Source organism: Aquarana catesbeiana, linkage group LG01 (genome assembly GCF_042186555.1).
Source record: "Aquarana catesbeiana isolate 2022-GZ linkage group LG01, ASM4218655v1, whole genome shotgun sequence".
Classification (NCBI taxonomy): Eukaryota; Metazoa; Chordata; class Amphibia; order Anura; family Ranidae; genus Aquarana; species Aquarana catesbeiana.
The window spans coordinates 620,567,327-620,587,716 of NC_133324.1; the positions used below are offsets into that span (position 1 = coordinate 620,567,327).

The following is a 20,390-nucleotide window of genomic DNA, read 5'->3' on the forward strand; positions in this document are numbered from 1 at the left end:
TGAGCAGGCCGATCCCACCCCCTTCACAACCCAGCACTCCAGCGAGCCGCCTTCACAGTCCAGCGAGCGTGGGTGGGGAGCCGAGCAGAGAGTCGGTGAGAGCCTGAGCTGGCCGCTCCCGCCCCCTTCACAGCAAAGCGCTCCAGCGAGCGAGGGTGGGAAGCCGAGCAGAGAGTCGGTGAGAGCCTGAGCTGGCCACTCCCGCCCCTTTCACAGCCCAGCTCTCCAGCGAGCAAGGGTGGGAAGCTGAGCAGAGAGCCGGTGACTGACAGAGGGAGCTGAGAGAAGGAAACGATTGGCGGAGTTTGATGGCTCAGATCTCAGTGTTAGAGACAATGGGGGAGCGATGATGCATCCACCAAGGTAAGTACGGTTCAAGAAGAAAAAAAAATTCCCATACATCTTTTAAAACGGGTGTGGACAGGATGAGGGTGTTACAGGCTGATACCAAAATGAAAGGCATGAAAACAAATGTGGGGAGCAGTAGCCATGTTTCTTAGTGATTTGAGCGTCCCTCTCTTCTCCTCACCTGACCCCTGAAAGGCGCGCTCTCTACACCCCCCACTAGTCTCTCAGCGTAATCAGGGCGCGCGCACAGCTCCGGGGAGGGAGGGGCTAGAAGGCGGTAGGCGGGGAACGGCGCGCCGCGGGACAAGGGGAAAAAAAAAAGTGCAACTGGTGAGCGGAATACTGTGGCCGGTGTCACGTGAACAGCCAAAGTGCGTACAGCAAAGAAAAACAGGCCAGCTAGGAGTTGTAAGGCGAAGTAAGGGAGAGGAGAAAAGTGCGTCAATAAAAGAAGTGTATCGTGTGGACTGATGGGGGGAGGAAGGCTTTTCCCACACATTAGGATCGCGTGCTAACAGCCGCCAGTCTCTTCCTTGCCCCACGCAGCTCCGCGAGGTCTCGGTGACGTCACAGCTCTCGCGAGACCGTGGCGGAGAAGCAGTGCAGTGTCTGAGGAGAGGAGGAGGCCGGGCAGACATGATGATGATGGAGCCGCCGTTACCGCCAGCCCAAGAGCCACAGCAGCCGGTCGGAAACCAAGAGGACGAGGAAGGGAAAGGCCCGAGTCAGGTCAGCGGCGCCAACCACGCGGCGGCCACCGAGGCGCCGGCTGAGCTCAGCAAGTCGGCCAGAGGCCTGGTCAGGATGTGCGACCTGCTGCTGAAGAAGAAGCAACAGCGTCAGCGGAGGCAACAGGGAGCAGCCGGGGCCCTACCGGCCTCACCCACCGGGGCTGGACCCCCAGGCAGGAGCCGCAGGCAGAAGCGGAGCCGGAGCAGCCGCACGGCCAGCAGCAGCGACACGGATAAGAGCAGCGATAGCGGCAGCAGCAGCCAGGACGACGAGGAGGAGGAAGAAGAGGTGTCCGAGGTGGGGAATAAGCCAGGGGCTCTGGGGAAGGGAGGAGGCCCGCACGGTCATGGGATACAGACGCGCCTGTATGAAGGTCGTGTGAGGAGGCTCTGCCTTTACCACATACACCGCTCAGCCCGGGCACTTCACTGCTAGGGTGCCGCAAGGCCTTGTGGGAGATGGGGCGTCCTGGGCCCCGGTGTACGTGCGTACCTGTTACGTGAGAGCACACAGGAAGAGGCCCTGTTGCCGTGCCAGCCTCCTCACTCTCCTTTTACTAACGCTAGCATTTCTATAATGAGATCAGGCAGACAGGAAAACCTCAGGGGTTCCATTTTATTAGTTTTTTTTTTCGCCCAACATGTACACTTGCCTTACAGTCTGACCACACAAACAACTTTAAGGTGACCAATACAACTTAGTTGCCCCATGATCTACAATACAACCTACAGTAGCCCCTAGATCTACAATACAACCTACAGTCGCCCCTAGATCTACAATACAACCTACAGTCGCCCCTAGATCTACAATACAACCTACAGTCGCCCCTAGATCTACAATACAACCTACAGTCGCCCCTAGATCTACAATACAACCTACAGTCGCCCCTAGATCTGCAATAGGCCTTAGTCGCCCCTAGATCTGCAATAGGCCTTAGTCGCCCCTAGATCTGCAATAGGCCTTAGTCGCCCCTAGATCTGCAATAGGCCTTAGTCGCCCCTAGATCTGCAATAGGCCTTAGTCGCCCCTAGATCTGCAATAGGCCTTAGTCGCCCCTAGATCTGCAATAGGCCTTAGTCGCCCCTAGATCTGCAATAGGCCTTACAGTCATTCCTAGGTCTGCAATAGGCCTTACAGTCATTCCTAGGTCTGCAATAGGCCTTACAGTCATTCCTAGGTCTGCAATAGACCTTACAGTCATTCCTAGGTCTGCAATAGACCTTACAGTCATTCCTAGGTCTGCAATAGACCTTACAGTCATTCCTAGGTCTGCAATAGGCCTTACAGTCATTCCTAGGTCTGCAATAGGCCTTACAGTCATTCCTAGGTCTACAGTACGCCTTACAGTCATTCCTAGGTCTACAGTACGCCTTACAGTCATTCCTAGGTCTACAGTACGCCTTACGGCCGCCCCTAGGTTCACAGTACGCCTTACGGCCGCCCCTAGGTTCACAGTACGCCTTACGGCCGCCCCTAGGTTCACAGTACGCCTTACGGCCGCCCCTAGGTTCACAGTACGCCTTACGGCCGCCCCTAGGTTCACAGTACGCCTTACGGCCGCCCCTAGGTTCACAGTACACCACACTCGCCCCTAGACTTAGACACCCCTAGGTTTACAGTACGCCTTAGTCGCCCCTAGGTTTACAGTACGCCTTACAGTCGCTCCTAGATTTACAATAAAGTATGTACCACAAGGGCCTGCCTGATTTTATACAAATTGGAAGTATTGCATAGGTTTGTCCTTGTATAGTTTCAGTCAGCCCTGGTTTACACTTATGCAATGTGGGAAACGCAGCATATCCTGTGTTTCCCGGATTGCAATCGCTCAGCGTCAATGTGATCTGTTGCGGGTATCAATGTTAGAGTACAGACATCGCAAAACAGTGTGATTGTCATAATCGCATTGCATGGGTGTGAACACCTAAGTGATGCGATTCATGTGTGAAAAAAGGGTCCTGCGCCATTCTGGTGCAGATGCAATGCGATTTGGGCCATACAAAATGTCGCACCGAACATCAGTGTGATTCCTGTGCAAATCGCATGTGGTGTCTGCAGCAAACCAGTGTGAACCTAGGCTCAATCTAGTGCACGCTATACTCTATACATAGTGTACAATCTCCTTAAAGCGGAGTTCTGCGCCCTTCCAAAATTTAAGTCAGCAGCAACAAATACTGTTGCTGACTTTTACTGTTAGGGCACTTTCCTGTCCAGGCATCCAGCAGTGTTCTCACCTGAGCTGATTCTTGAATCGGCTCTCGGGTGCTGGATCCGCCATCTAGGCTAAGGGAAACGGGCAGTGAAGCCTTGCAGCACACCTGGTTTCCTGCTGCGCTCTGTCAATGGGCCGGCTGGGGGGAGGGGGGCCAAACTTCCGGCTCACTTCGCCACGGCAAACTGTCAGAAGTGGGAGCAGGTGCCTGGTCACCCCCCCCCCCCCCAAATGTTCCAAATGTGGCAGCGGAGGAGGCATACCAGCAGAGCTTCCCCTTTTGTGTGGAACTCCGCTTTAAAGTGGTTGTAAACCCTTACATATACCCAGCAAAGTGACTGGCCTCAGGTGATGCAGAGATGAAAAAAAAATCCTTCTACATAATTACCTGTCTATCTGCGGTCTTTTCTCTACATCCGCTCAAAGTCCAGAATGTGTAAGCTTGTCTGAGAGCTCAGAAAAAGAGGGCGGAGAGCTGAAGTCGCACTGCAGAGAGTGAAGAGAGTTCTGAGCGCTGATTGGAGGGAAGACACCCCCATCCTCCTCCCCTTCACACAGCTCACAGAGCCGAGGCTTTCAATCAGCTGGAGATCCCTCCCCTGTCACCATTTTCCTCTTGGTGTCAGGTAAACTTGTCAGAAGTGATTTATGCTGATAGCAGAGGAACAGACAAAAGTGACCTTTAGGCTCTGTTTCCACTACTGCGATTTGTTGTGCGACTTGATACATGTGAAGTCGCATGACAAGTCAAAATCCATGTATTTCAATGGTCCCCATTCTAAATGGCCACTCAAGTCGCAGTGACTCCAAAAAGGGTTTTTGTACTACTTTGTTCCTACTTCGGTGCAACTTGTTCTCCCATGGTTCTCACCAGTCACATGGCATTGCATCAAAAATCAAATTGCAAAGTCACACTGTAAATCGTGTGACTTTGGGGTCACAATAGTGGAAACCTAGCTAAAGTGCTCTTTAATTGAGACAAATACCACACTATAGAGGGATATGCTTTATTTGTATTTCATGTCTGAGGTTTACAACCACTTTAAAATGCACCATCGACTTCATAGTACAAGGGTGTTTTTGAAATTGAAAGTATTATTTGGGTTTGTCCTCATAGATTTGGTAAATCTAATCCTTCGTTTACATGGGGTGAATCGATGTGAGGGCCGTGTGTACCTGCACAGGTGTTTCGTGCGTCCCCATGCAGGCAGATCCAGTTGATTTCTGTTGGGACACAGCCACTGCTCCCAATTTTATATCTGTGCCTGAATGTATCCAGTGTGAGTTCAGTGCACCCACACAGATGTCATATTGGGAGCAGCTGTCATGACCAGGCAACTGCTGCGTCCCAGTTGATATCGGTGGGACCGCTTGCACAGGGATGCACAGAACACCTGTGCATCCTCGCGTGGGCAAGCTCGCTCCTTACACATGGATACACACCATGTGAACAAGGCCTAAAGCTGTACAATGTGCTTTGCATCTGTCATCTGGAGTTTGCATGTTCTCCCTGTGCCTGTGTGGGTTTCCTCCGGGTACTCCAGTTTCCTCCCACACTCCAAAGACATGCCGGTAGGTTAATTGGATCCTGTCTAAATTGGCCCTAGTATGTGTATGTGAGGGGCCTTAGATTGTAAGCTCCTTGAGGGCAGGGACTAATGTGGGTGTGCGATTATATATGTGAAGTGCTGTTAAAATTGACAGCGCTATAACCTGTAATACCAAAATGTATTCGGTTCAGCAAAAGCCGGCCGAATTTTGGTACATGTTTACCGCTGTCTTTAGAAGCCAGTCCAACGGTCCTGCTGGAAAACCAGCATTCGATGCAGCCAACAACTGGTTGGTAGGTGCAATGATCTGTTTTTTTATTTTTTTATTCAACCTGCAGGTTGAACAAAAAAAAAATATATATATATCCACGTATGCTTAAGGGCCTGCCTGATTTTATAAACTGGAATGTCTAGATCTGGCCTTGTATTACTTTAGTTTTGGTAGATCTAAAGGAGATTGTACTATCTGACTATATAGTGTATGGCCAGCTTTAGATTTACCAAAACTTTGTAATATGAAGACCTACACAAAAAAAAAAAAGCCAATCAGGCAGGCCTTTGCACTACATATGACAAAAGGTAAAAAAGGCTGGTGCCACAGGAATTGGCTAAAACACATAGAATTTTATCACGACTTGTGAAAAGCAGCTATCCAACGCATTTTGGCTATCAGGCCTTAGTCATGTCCAGTCCAGCCTTTTCCCCTTTTGTCAGTTGAGCATAGAGGTTTGCAGAGACCTTTCAGGCTTAGTGCCTTGTTCCTGGGGCTGATGGTTAATCATATGGGGGTAGTCGTTCGGATGCACCTGTTCCAAACCTTTGTACGATCTTATTTAGAGCTCCAAACAACTATGTAGTGCAATCAGCTAGTAACGTGTGTGGTGAGTGTTGGACAGCTTTTACACAAATAAATCTTATGTGAAAAAAGTGTGACTGTTGGGGGGAAAGCTGATAAATAGAGCCGTAAATGTAATTTTAATGCAGCAAGTGTAAAGACATGAATTTGATTTACCATACAGTCTCTTATAATCACCTGTAAATATCAGAGTTCCCTGGAAAAAAATGGAAGCAACAGGTCCAATCAAGTGTGTTGCAATGCTCATGTGCTGACAAGCAACTTGCAGCCAGAAGGAGAAAGTATAGAGGTGATCTAGCCAACTGGTTACTACTTTTTTCCTGTCTGGAGACAGGGCTACTTATGTGTGTTGCTGTGTTGCTTAAGGTTTTATTCACACAGCTGATTTGGGCCATATACTGTCAAGAACTGGTATTTCTGAATGAGGGTATTTACAGGTGTTTGCAATCAGCTGTGGCCTGCAGACTGACAGGTGCTGTGGCTTTCCACACGTAACTGTACATCCAATCAGTTACATACCTGCATCCTGGATTGTTCATCTGTCCCTTATCACATGTAACTGCCCAGATGTCTGGTTACATGCAAACAGCCATGGCGCATGTCAGCCTGTCATTGACACTTTCAGGCTGCTGTCTGCTGCTGACTGCACTCAACTGTGCATACCTAACTTGGTGGAACGCTGATTCTTGGTGGCTTAAGGCCCCAGTTGGCTGTGTGAATGTTCCCAAACAGTAGCGGGCGATAGTCCTGCAACAGGGGTGTGCTGTCTGTCAGGGCTGTGTAAAGCTCACAATTAAGTGGACAGAATTACACATTCTTTGGCAGGTAAGACCACCCCTATATGTGTACATCACTGGTGTATTTTAGAGCTGCACGATTAAAGATCTCAATCTCGATTCACCCCTCCCCAGCTTTAAATGCCAGATACAAATTTACATAAATCACGCTTAATTGGTTTATGTAATATACTGTAGATTTGAAGGAGATGTTTAAGAACCAATCATTTCTCAGCAGATTAAGCTGTGAACCATGCAAAAGTTGTATTCTGTGTGTGTCAGTTGAATATAGTAGGGACACACAAGCTCAAGTCCCTTTTTGTCCTTCCTGTATCCTTTTTTTTTTTTTTTTTTCCCTAGCAATGGTGGTAGCAGAAATGGTCAAATCTGTTACATAACTCGTAGTAGGATTGTATTACATCTCTTTAGAAACATTCATATTTGATGTGGTTCAGGTGAAATAAAAAATGTCTGTAGAGGCGTCTTTGGTTTACATTAACAATTCTTCCCTAGATGAAATAGAATTTGCAGGTCTTTAAGCAATTAGATGGGTAGGGCTGCCGCATGTGCCTGAGTCACTATGATTTGTGTGGCCAGTAGGGTTCTCCTATGAGCTGCTGATATTCTTGGTGTGATCTGCATAGCTGTTGACATTCAGTGACTCCACAAATGCTTACATTTTGGTGTTTTTATGGATTTTGACTGTTTCAATGTATTAAATACTTAATATCCTAGCTTTTCAAATAGAAGATAAACATGGTATGTTTTTTAGGGTATGACATCCCACACATTGCTTTTTGCTTCTGATTTTATTCATTTGGATGTTCAAATTCCATGAGTTTTAAAATCGAACTATAAGAACATTTTCTAGCCTTCTGTGATTTGGGGTCTGAAAAAAATATAGTAGAATTACAATTATGAGAGACATGTAGGTTGCAATTGCCGCCCTGAAAAATTCTACCCACCAGGCATTCATCGTGATATTATGCTTGACAACCAAACAGCTATAATTTTCAGAAGGTCAGCCATGGTAGCCCACATATTGCTCTCATGAAAGGTTTCCTCTTCAAAAGCTAACAAACTAATGGCATTAAGAATAGTGTACAGAGACACCGAGGTGAGCTTTAAAATGAAGTGAGCGCTCTCTGTTGGATATATTTTGTTGCTTATGTTCTTTAAAAAAAAAAAAAAAAAGTTCAGTGATTGAAACTTGTACACTGGAAGAATTTATTAGGGCCATTTCATATTAGTGATTTTGTCTCTGGCTGCAACTCTCTCTAGCATCAGGATAGCTAAAGAGATCACGCACCTGCTTCTATGGAGATGATGCTCCCCTGGAAGAACAATTGCAAAATTTATCTTTACAAGAATGCTTGTTACAGGCCCTTCAGAGAAAATGGACTTCTAGAAAATGGGCAGAATAAGCAGTCCTACTGTACCTGAACGCTGTTGTGTGGTGGGCAGGGGGATCACCTAAGTTTAAATCAACTCTGCCAACCCCCCCCCCCCCAATGTAGTTCTCTACAACTGCCTGACTTTGCTTGCCTCTCATTATTTCTCTGCTTCAAGCAGTGAAGCCTCCATCAGACACTTCAGTAGTCAACACTTCCGGCAGCAAAGGTTGCCCATGGTCCTTCACCATGTTCTGTGATTCCATAGCTGTATTTAGCTATTGGCATACACTTTCAAATAGCTAAATACATAGTTCAAATACTTATGTTTATATTTCCATGCACCAAATGATTTGTACTCTTGACCAGTCATTATTGTGATGTATGCATGCTGCTTCTCAGTTTAGTATTATGGCTGTGGGTTGGCTCTCTTGTCATTGAACAGATATCATGATGTTTTAATGCCTTATCCAGTTAGAAGGCTAGAGGTGTGGAGGTGACCTAAGCCGCTACATCCCTGGGAGAAATATAGAGGCTTCTGTTGACTTCCTTTTGGCCTCAATATTTGCAGTCAGTGACCTGCATTGAGCAATTGAAGCTTAGGAAAATTAAAACTTTTGATATACATATTTCTTTCAGGTCTGTGATTCAAAATATTCATACCTTTTTGAATTACCATAACATCCAGGCAACTAGCATTTTCTAAATTGATGGGACTACTTCTATAACTGGTATAGGACTGCCTTAATTGTGTGTATTTAGGTGTCAAGTGTAGCAGAGTAACACAAATCTCAACATTAGCTTATAGAAGTACGAATCCATTGGTAGGTAACCCAACAAACCTATATGTATTTATTTTTTAGCCATGTACCTGGAGTTTTGCTTTAGGGAAATATCAAACTTATTGAACTTTTTAAAACTTTTTCATGCTGGGAAGAATTCAAATAGTTTAGGACGCCCTTTTGCCAGGAATCCATGGAACACTAGGTTCCTTCAAAAGTTGCAATTTCCTTTTTTTTTTTTTTGCAAATTGGACACAATGAGCAATTTTTGCCTCTCATATGTGTCCACTGACCAATGATCCTTTCATCTATCTGTAAGATGCACATTCTTCCCACTGATCACCAGTGTAAGGTAAATTTTTTCCCACTGACCACCCATCTAATGGAGCATTTCACTGACCACCAAAGGCAAACAGTTTTGTTGGCTTGACCAGGCCTGGGTGTCAAACAGTGGTGGCCGCTCCATATGGGACGCCGCTGCACTAATCCATACGCCCGGCCCCTAATCTACATGCAGGGCGTCGGACTGCATGTAGAAAAAAATGGCTTTTTTTTTTTTTTTAGAAGCACATGATTGGAGCACGAGGCTCTAATTGGCTTCAAAAAGGGTGTTGTGTGACAAACGCAAATTGATATTTGCCATTGTCTTCCTGATTCTTCTCCCGGCCATTCAGAAAGTGGTTCCCAAAACCCGTCACCCGATTGGCCAAGAGGAGAAGCGATTCTATTGGCCGCCTAGGAGGGAGGAAACGCATGACGGAAGCCGCCATGATGCTAAGGAGGAGACGCAGGGGAAGCCGCTGCTCCGAGGAAGTGACCCCCACCCCTAAAATTATATTATATATATATATATATATAATCAGCCGCCACTGGTGTTAAATATTCTACATTTCTTTCATTTTTATGACTCCCCTTACTATTTACACAGTTTCCTTGAGGCCTGACATTTATTTCAAGGGTTCCTCCATGCTAAAAAGTTTGCTTTCCAACCTCTGTTTTTTTTTTTTTTTCTTTTGGAAAGATTTACGTTTGCTCCTGGCACACTAGCACTGTGCCAAGAATATATGCAGAGATTCACACTCGGTGTACATTCAATAGAAAACTGAAAAGCAGGTAAGTTTAGATTATTGCAGAAGATACATATTAGGTCTCTTCTGCAATAAAAAGCTGTCTGCTTGTTTTTTTTTTTCTTAAGTTCCACTTTAAATTGACTTCTGTTAAACCACGTAATGCTAATAGTGCCACTGACTACTCTTATTTCAGCTTTTATTTTATTTTTTTAATTAACAAATATCTCTATACTTGCCTGCTGCGCTGGCAGGACGTCAGAAAATCCTGCAAGCAGCTTCTTTGAGGCGCTTTAGGAGCGGTGTATACACCGCTCCTAAAGCGCCCCTGCCCATTAAAGTCAATGGGCAGCGCCGCTTTGCGGGCAATTTTAACCCTTTATTCGGCTGCTATCGGGGGTTAAAAGTGCCCCGCTAGCGGGCGAAAAGCACCTCTAAGACGGTAAAACTAGTGGCAATTTACCGCCGCGGCTGCGTGCTTTCAGTGTGAAAGGGCTCTAAGTGGGGAATAAATGCAGAGCATTGTGATTGTACCCTATGCAGTGTAACTGCATATTTCATATTGCCTCACCAAATTCAATTGAGAATAAATTCTTCTCTTCCATAGTTCCCACTGTAGGATGGAAACTTGTCCATAGTATGTCACTTCATGTCAGCACTAAGGATTAGCTCAGGCGTGTTTGGGCACAAGTCTGATCTCACCTGAGCTATCCCACTAGGAAGCTGTTGACAGCCACAGGCATCAAAGGCTTTTCCTACTCTATAGCCAGATTTTTGCAGGGGGCATGTATATGTGTGTCGAATTCCTCCGCCAGAAAGGGAGGGTGGTAATGGTGCAAACTGTAATCAAGGATGCCAGAAACCATAAGTATAGGATAGTATGGCAAAGGGGAAGTTAAAGTCATACATTGAATAGAGTGGATGATATCCAGCAGAAATGGTAGACAGTCCACAGCTCAGGGCAGGCCTCTTGTAGGAAGCGGAAGCACACTGCAAGCATGTAGAAAAAAGCAGAGCAAGAGGCACCTTCTAAGTGCAGACAGTGTAGTATTTAATTGAACAAAGATTAAAAACACACACATTGAGGTAAGTTTGTGTCACCATAGGAGTAGTCCTGCAGCAGTGTGTCTCTTTGTGTGCTGGGCCGGTAGGCTGTGCCTTCCTCCCTGGACTCGCCACCACACACTGAGCCGGTGGACAGCTCCTACAGGAAAACGAGTGGCACAGCCTACTGGACCAGTGTGCAAGGAGACACCGCTGCAGGACTACTCTTATGCTTATACAAACTTACCTCAATGTGAATGCCTCCGCCACCTATGATTTGGCAATTGGCTTTGACAGCTTCCTGGCGGGATAGTTTAGGCAGGTTTGGACTTGTGTCATCTGGGATACTTAAAGCATATCTAAACACAAAAGTTTTCCTTATTTGTGGAATGTCACGGGATTTAGAAAGTTGGGTTATACAGCTGCCTACAGGAAGATATGGACACTGGCAAACAAGAAAAAACTGTGACCAGAGTATAACCCTGCCCAGTATGCATGAGTGTTTTTGCTAGTGTCCTAGAGGATGGGCATCTTTTCTCTTATGAGACGTTGAGATGTTTTTAACTATTTTACCGGAGATCTCTCTATCTATATCTTTCTCCAAGCAAATTGAGAACAAGATCTCCAAAACTTGCAATAAGGTCTTTTAATTTCAAATGTACATCTTCATACAAAAATAAGCATGACTGTGCAGTTTCAAGCACATCATTGTTCTTCTTCAAGCTGTAGTTGTAATTCTTTTACCATAAGACCCCCACTACTAAAATGGGGTATGACTACACAGGTGTGTCCTCTATACCATATTACACTGATCCACGCAGAAAAATCTCTTCTAAGTATCAGAAATAAAAAATTATATCTATATTATTATGTAAGATTTATATAGCACCAACAGTTTGCGCAGTGCTTTACAACATGAGGGCAGACAGTACAGTTACAATACAATTCAATACAGCAGGAATCAGAGGGCCCTGCTCGTTAGAGCTTACAAACTAGAAATGTTTATTTTTCTTCAGTCAAGACTACATGCTGCTCAATCTAGTCTTTTATGCAATTATCTGGATTGTCGTATGTGGACAGGACAATTGTGGGGCCTACCTGTAATGTGACCTTCGGACACTGGGCTCTGCTTGCGGCACTTTCCACACTTTTGTATACTGTTCGTTGCAGAGCAATTTCCAGGCCCAGAGGACCCATTTTCTGAACTTAGAACTTTTGGACACTATTATTACACCCTATTTTTCCGCTGATCTCAATGTAAAGGATTATAGCACAGAGGAATTGAGTACTGTGTCACTAGGTTTAGGGTTGTGCACATAATCGCTGCACTCTTTTCCTCCATCGTGAGGTGCATTCCTGCCCCTGCTTCTTATTGCAAGAGATGTGCGGTTTCATGTTGGTAAGTCCAGGCTGCTGCCTATAGTGACCATGTCACCTTCCAGCAGTTGGATCGTAGGTGCCCAAGGTATTTTTACTTGGTTTATTCTATTTGAGGTGCAACATGTTTGATCCCATACACAAGAGGAGCAGTCTCAGGCTCGATTCACATCTACGCATGTTGCTTTTGAGCATTTCTGCAGTGCTTTTTGCGGTGCTTTTACCGTGATTTTGTCGCAAAATATTTTTCACATTAGCTATCAATGGGCTTCTCCTCTGACAGCTGAATGCAAAAAAAAGAATTGCTGGCTAAAAAAAAATAGTGGGAAAAAACAGTATGGCCCCAACCCCCCCCCCCCCGGTCCATACCAGGCTCTTGGGTCTAGTATGGTTTTGGAGGGGACTCCCCCACGCCAGAATTGGGGAAAAAAAATGGCGTGCCCCCCCCCCTCCCCAAATCCATACCAGACCCTTATCCGCGCATGCAGTCCGACAGGTCAGGAAAGGGAGGGGGCGAGCGAGCGGCAAAATTGAATAAAAAATGGTGTGGGGACTCTTATCCGAGCATGCAGCTCGGCAGGTCAGATCATTTTTCAAACGCCTTTTTTTTGGAAAAAAAACTGTTATATGAATTAAAAATGAACAAAAAAGTAAAGTTGGCCCAATTTTTTTTGTATAATGTGAAAGATAATGTTACGCCGAGTAAATAGATACCCAACATGTCACACTTTAAAATTGCGCACACTCATGGAATGGCACCAAACTTTGGTACGACGCTTTTAAAAATTTTTACAGGTTACCAGTTTGGAGTTACAGATGGGGTCTAGTGCTAGAATTGTTGCTCTTGCTCCAACGCACGTGGCGATACCTCACGTGTGGTTTGAACGACGTTTACATATGTGGGCGGGACTTGCATGTGTGTTCGCTTCTGAGCGCAAGCTACCGTGGACAGGGGCATTTTAATTTTTTTGATCACTTTTATTCCTATTACAAGGAATGTAAACATCCCTTGTAATAGTCTATCGTTACAGGTCCTCTTTATAGCGTCCTTTTTATAACGTCTCGCCCGTGCCTCCGACAGTCATAGAGATATCTGGTCACCGGAAATCTCTATGGTTGTCATCCGGTGGCGTCCGATTCTTTCTCCAGGCCCCCGATGGCACGGGAGAGCCCGGAGAAGCACCTGGCTTATAAGAACGATCAAGCTGCGGAACTGCCACTATGATCGTTCTTATCGTGCACAGAATCACCGCCTGCAAATAATGATATCTGAATGATGCCTGTAGCTGCAGGCATCATTCAGATATCCCTGCACAAAGTCAAGGGCGTCATATGACTGTGTGCGGTATTGAAGTGGTTAACAAGGGGCCCCCAGATTCTGCCCCCTTCTCCCTAATGTGAATGGATATCGGGTACGTAGTACCCCTACCCATTCACCAAAAAAGTAGTGTAGTATGACAATGGACAGTTTTTGACAAGCCCTTTTATTATAAATGTCTCTTTCCTCCGGGCTTCTCCATCTTCTTCTGGTCGTCTTCTTTGTCCGGTGTTCTGCCGCCGACCTTCCTCCGATGCTGTGTCCCGCTGATCTGTCCGCGCCCCCTTATGATGTCACAGACCCATCATGCCCCGGGGCGGTGAAGTCACAAGGGGCAAGGCCTCCGGATGACGTCATCCGATGGCCACGCCCCATAGTTATCTAAGAAATGCTTAACATCGGTGCGGACAGATCAGCTGAATGCAGCAATGGAGGAGGGTCGTCAGCAGGAGCGGCAGAGGAAGAACACCGGACAAAGAAGACAGGAGAAAGAAGCGGGAGAAGCCCGGAGGAGGAAGAACCGGGGAAGAAGACATTTTTAATAAAGGACTTGTCAAAAACTGTCTCTTTTCTTTTGTTACACTTCTTTATTTTTGGTGACTGGGTAGGTGTATGATGTACCCGATATCCATTCACATAGGGGCGGGAGCCGGGATCTGGGAGCGCCCTTGTTAAAGGGGGCTTCCAGATTCCGATAGCCCCCCCCCCGCCTGCAGACCCCGACAACCAATGGCCAAGGTTGTCTGGAAGAGGCCCTTGTCCCTATCAACAGAGCCCCCCCATGCCCCAAAGCACCCCCCCCCATGTTTAGGGCATGCGGACTGGTATGGTTCAGGAGGGGGGTGCTCACTCGTCCCCTCCCTTTCCTGACCTGCCGGGCTGCATGCTCGGATAAGGGCCTGGGGGGACCCCACACTGTTTTAAATGTGTGTGTGTGGTTTTTTTTTTTACATTCAGCTGTCAGCGGGGAAGCCCGCTGACAGCTGATGACTCATCGGTGTTAAGGACAAGGCGGCCGGCTTCCCGCGCCCTCTCCTTAACAACCAGCTATATACAGTGTAAAAAAAAAAAAGCAGTAAAAATGTGGCACTTGCGTTTTGGATGCGGGTACATTGAAGTCTATTACATGCAAAGTGCTGCATTTTGCAGGGAAAAAAGTCCCTGACCCTTTCCAAAAACGCACAGGCACAAAAATGCATTGGTATGAACGTGTTCCATAGGAACCCATGCTAAAAAATTTCCCTGAATTTCTGCAAAATACATCAAAAAAACGCATTGGTGTGAGTCGAGCCTTAAACAGGTTTCTTTGGCTCACAATCCACTAACAGCTCTGGGGCAGCCTATAGTGTTCCCCCTCAAGAGCCTGGAGTGTCTAACACTACTAAAACGTTTCCCGTGCGTGTGTTAATTCCAGACATTCAGTATGCTGACTGGAAAACTGATAAACTCTTCCACCTCCCAAATATTTAGCAGGTCCAATACTTAGTTGAGGAGGCTTTTATTAAGAAGTGGGCTGTTCCTGCAGTGCCCCTTCCTAATAAAGCTCTGATAATAGAGGATACCATGGTGTTTCAGGGTCCTATAAATAAGTAGTGGTGACACCCACTCAACCTTGTTATCTCTTGCAGGCCCTGCATGGCAACCTTCTTTGGCTGTGATGTCAGCCATTAGCACGATGAACTTAAACTTATGTGGGGAAGGATCCAGTTGTGCTCCACTACTTTGTGAATGGATTAGTGGCTTTCTCCCATCCTTTTACCTGTATGAGTCTCCTGTCAGTGATTGTGCTGAGAACTCCTCAGGTTGAAATTTCCCAAAACCCCAGACAAGTCCTTTTTTTTTTTTTTTCCTTTTTCTTTTGGCATCTATTTGCCTTTTGAGGATGTTTGGACAGATGTAATCTGATACCTGGATATGGAAGATGGTCTTACAAGGTATAGTTCTACTCCCAATGCCTTTCTCTTATCGGGTCTTCTAACCACCTGGTGTCACTGCTTGGATTAGAGTACCTCCATATAGCCATTAGATTTTCTGGAGCTAGAGGTTATTGCCCCAGTTCCTGTATGAGAAAGGTTTCAAGGGTTTTATACCAACCCATTTTAGATCTCATGGCTATGAATGTCCTTATTTGATCCCAAAAGTTCTGTATGTGATCCACCAGTGCTAGCTTTGCTTTCTTTTATTATGGAGATTTTCTGTCCTCTGTAGACATCAGGAATGTGTACTTGCATGTCCATAGTTTTCCAGCATTTCCAGTTCATGGCCCTGCTATTCATTCTGTCTTCCACAGCCCTTATAATCTCCAAGTTTCTATCTCCTGTGCTTGCCTTGTTATAGCTCCAGGGCATCTCTGGTTGAGGGGAACAGTCACCACATGTCCTGAGCAAGAATTTGGCATGGACAGTTCAGACTTTTAAAAGGTTTTCTTAGATCATGAATCTGCAGAATCCATTATCATATCTGGGTCTGATCCTGGACACAGCCAGAGTCTACAACTCATCTGAGTCATTTTGAGGCAAATTGGTTGTCTCTGGACAAACGGAACTTCCGTTTGTATCCGTTTTTTGTATAAAATTGTATCTATCCTGCTCTCAGGAAACCAGCTCTGAAGTTAGAGAAATCCTTCCTTCTGATTTCTTGGAAAATCACACCAATGAACACCAGCCTAACAGGCTGGAGAGGAGTCCTAGACACCTTGTTGGTACAGGGGACTTAAGCTGGATACACACTATACAATTTTTCTTTTAGATTTTTTTCCTTTTTTAGATTTGTCAAAACCATATAATATGAGGTTAAACCTAAACACTTTCAATTTGTATGCAATCTTACAATACATAGTTGAAGGTAAATCTAAAGGAAATAGAACAACAAAAGTTGTATAGTGTGTATCCAGCTTAAGTCACTGGAGGAGTCCTAACTCCAAATCAGCATTCTGGAGCTTCAAACTATTTTGGTTCTTAATGCTATACATTTTGACTGGAGGGTCTTCTGATCAGTGGGCTGTCAGAAAATGCCATGGCACAGGCAAACATTAACTATAAGAATTGCTGTGGCAAGAGAAGTAAAAATAATTCTGTCTTTGATGGAAATTCACGGTCCAGGCTTGTGTTTGCAGTTCACACCCCAGGCGTGGACAGCTGTCAAGTCCACTACCTCATTCGGCAGCGCCCGAACCAGGAAGGATGGTGCATTTACCTGGAAGCTTTCCAGAACCTGTGTCGCCTGTAGGGGACCCTAGATGTGTATCTCCTGGCCTCCTGTAATCCGCAACAAACGGGACAGGTTTTTCTCCCGTTGCAGAGATCATCTGGTGTAAGTGGTGGATTCTCTGGTGGCTCTGTGGAATCCGTACAACCTGACCTACACCTTTCTTGCCTAAACCCCTTCTTTGTCTGCATCACACGATCAAGATAGCAGTTGTTCTGGTATCCCTTTTAAAGCTTTAGATTTGACCAAGTTGATGTAACACTGTGACCTGACCAGACTAAGGCAGATGCTCCTTGAACTGTTACAGATTGACCAGATGCTCCACGGCCTGGTTTGCCATCCTGCTACACAGCTGCTGTTTTTTTTAAAAGCATAACTGTTTAAGGCCAGGGCTTGAGGGACAAAGCTTCTTCGACTTGGACTCCATGCCCATCATGGAGATCACCATCTCCCAAAATGTTTACCATCACACATGGAAGGCATACTTCATATGTGGCATGAATCCTGACCTTTTTAAAATCAGGCTTAGATCAACAATTTAAGCTAAAAAGGGTATAAATATTCTGCGCTCACCCTAACTGTGTTAAAAAAGTATATTAAATATATGTGAAAATGTAATTATTACAGTTGCTCCTACTTATATAAGCATTAATACCCAACTGGCAGTATATGTAAAAGAAATAAGTGTGCAACCTGTTATCGGATCAACAATTGGCCCAGAGAACCATTTGAGGGTGATATATCAAGGTCATAGCCCCTGCAGTCTTCTAAAAACTGCTTACCAGTCATTCATTAAAACCTTTTTGTAGAGGGTGTTTCTGCTGGAATTGAATTTAGCTCTCATGGCACTTCAAAAACAGCCCTTTGAACACAAGATATTCCCCTTTCCACACTTACAATATTGTGTTCCTTGTTTCTATCACCTCTGTGAGGCATGTTTGAACTGGAAGCCTTGTTTTACAAGGAGCCTTTTCTGGTTTTACACAAGGACAAGGTACTATTAAGAGCTAAACCTTATTTTTATTTTATTTTGGTGCTTTTGTCCCTCTGGCTGTAGTACATCAGGAGGAGATTTCTCTTCATTGTTGTGCATGTTTACCTCACAGCTACTGTATCCATTAGAAAGCATGACTGTGGGTTTATTTACTAAAACTGTAGAGTGCAAAATCTGGTGCAGCTGTGCAAGGTAGCCAATCAGCTTCTGACTTCAGCTTGTTCAATTAAAGTGTTGTTAAAGTAATTATTATTTTTTTTTATAAATAACGCACATGTTATACTTATCTGTTCTGTGCAGTGTTTTTGCATAGAGCAGCCCTGATTCTCCTTGGGTCCCCTGCTGGTGCTTCTGGCCCCTCCCTATTGCAGAGTACTCCCAGAGCAAGTAGCTTGCAATAGGTGCACCTGAACATGCTTGCTCTCGAGCAACGGCTCTGTGTGACCATTCACACACACAGCCACGGCAGGGCCCCACCCCTCTCTCTTCTCATTGACTCACTGGCTGTGATTGACAGCAGTGGGAGCCAATGGCTCCCGCTGCTATCTTAGCCAATGAAGAGGGAGAGTCCCCAGAGGGCTGAAGCTGTCGTGCACATCGCCGGAGGAGTGGGGGGGGGCTTCTACAGAGTAGGTAATCTATCTTCATGCATAGAATGCATAAAAAAACCTTCGGACTTTACAACCACTTTAAGCTTTATTAAAAAAAGAAAAAAAAACCCGGAAGCTGATTCATTTCTATGCAGAGCTACACCAGATTTTGAACAGTCCAGTTTTAGTAAATCAACCCCTTTGTCATTCCTGCTTGTCCCTATAAGCTTCTAATCCCTCCATTTCTCAGTGGATCTAATAAATTATCATTCAAGCTTATGGTCTTAGTTAGGCCCCTTTCACACTGGGGCGGTGGGGGCGTCGGCGGTACAACAGCGATATTTTTAGTGCTGCTGTACCGTCGTTCTTGCAGCGGTATTCGGCCGCTAGCGGTGCGGTTTTAACCCCCCGCTGGCGGACGAAAAAGGGTTAAAATCCCTCGTACAGCGCGGCTATAGCCGCGGTATTGCCGCGGTATAGCCGCGCTGTCCCATTGATTTCAATGGGCAGGAGCGGTGAATACACCGCTCCTTCACCGCTCCAAAAAAGCGGTTTGCAGGACTTTTTTCACCGTCCTGCCTGCGCACCGCTTCAGTGTGAAAGCCCTCGGGCTTTCACACTGAACAAACAGCGGAGGCTGTTTAGGGGCGGTTTACAGGCGGTATTTTTAGCTCAATACCGCATGCAAACTGCCCCAGTGTGAAAGGGGTCTTATTGTAAAGTTATGTGGTGTTTGTTTAAAAAAAAAAAGTCATACCTGCCTGCTCTGTACAACGGTTTTACCCAGAGCAGCTCCGATCCTCCTCTTCTCGGGTCCTCCACTGGCGCTTTGGGCTTTTCCTCTTCTCCTTGTGCCACCATAGGAAGCTGCTTCCTATAGTGGCACACATGCAGGCTCAATCCTGAGCCACGCTCTGTGTCCATTGACACGGTGTGGCTCGGCCCCACTCACTCGTCACTGGATTTGTTTGACAGAATCAGGAGTCCAGTGAAGAGTGAGAGAGAGCAGTGCTGGCTAGAGATTGGGCTCAGGTAAGTATTTTGGGGAGCTGGCAATAGTTTTTCTTTATCTTAATGCAGCCTTTACAATCACTTTAACCACTTGCTGACTGCATAACACCTTTATACGCCTATACACAAGTGGCTCTCCTGTGCCAGATCACGTACGTGATCCGGAACTTTCTGGTAGGGCTCGCACACCGGCTGTGCCGTGATTAGACACAGCACAAGCCGATCAGCAGGTGCTGGCCAATAGATGACCGCCGGCACCCGCTGATCGTTGAGGAGGAAGACGGGACAGAGCTCTGCATTTGTAAACCATGCAGAGCTCTGTCCTGTCAGTGGGGATGTGGCAGTTTTTGTTTCCCTGCAAAGGGGATAAAAACAGTCACCTCCCTTTAGTAAAAGCACCTTACAGTGTACACGTAAACACTGGTAAGGCACACATTTAGCCCTTTGATCACCCTAGATGTTAACCCCTCCCCAGCCAGTGCATATCTTGTGTCACTGGTTCCCGCAGTTATATATTTATATATATATATATATATATAATTTATAGTGTGTGTGTATATACAGTATATGTGTGTTATAACATAACATTTTGCGTAAACTGATCAATATACGCTTATTTCGATATTTTTTGATTTTTTTTTTTAATGAAAATATGTAGCAGAATACATATTGGCCTAAATTAATTCCTTTTCTCTTATTATTATTATTTTTTTTTTTTTAATATGTTTTATAGCAGAAAGCAAAAAATATTGTTTGATCAAAATTTTCCATCCTATTTTTTTTTTGTTTGTTTATATTGCAAAAAAGAAAAATATCAATTGAATTTGTGTACAGCGTTGCATGACCGTGCAATTGTCAGTTAGGCTGCTTTCACATTGGGGCGGTGGGTGCGTTGGCGGTAAAATGCCGCTATTTTTAGCGGGGCTGGCGGCACTATGCCAGCGGTATAGCCGCGCTGCCCTATTGACTTCAATGTGAAGGAGCGGTGTACACACCGCTCCTTCACCGCTCCAAAGATGCTGCTAGCAGGACTTTTTTTGGCGTCCTGCCAGCGCACCGCTCCAGTGTGAAAGCCCTCGGGCTTTCACATTGGAGACACAGCAGCGGCTGTTTCAGGTCGGTTTGCATGTGCTATTTT

At 45.6% G+C, this 20,390-nt stretch overlaps 1 protein-coding gene across 7 annotated transcripts in view; it reads left to right on the forward strand.

The window, feature by feature from the left end:
* The first annotated feature begins 635 nt into the window (after positions 1–635).
* ANKRD17 (ankyrin repeat domain 17) overlaps positions 636–20,390 on the forward strand; it is a 212,247-nt gene continuing 192,492 nt past the window's right edge. For 5 of the 7 annotated variants that reach the window (XM_073600429.1, XM_073600457.1, XM_073600439.1 and 2 more), the window contains exon 1: positions 636–1,377. In XM_073600429.1, coding sequence (XP_073456530.1) covers positions 985–1,377 — 393 coding nt within the window. In that variant the 5' untranslated portion in view covers positions 636–984. The remainder of the gene's footprint in view (positions 1,378–20,390) is intronic. The other 2 variants (XM_073600479.1, XM_073600488.1) reach the window with 1 other exon arrangement.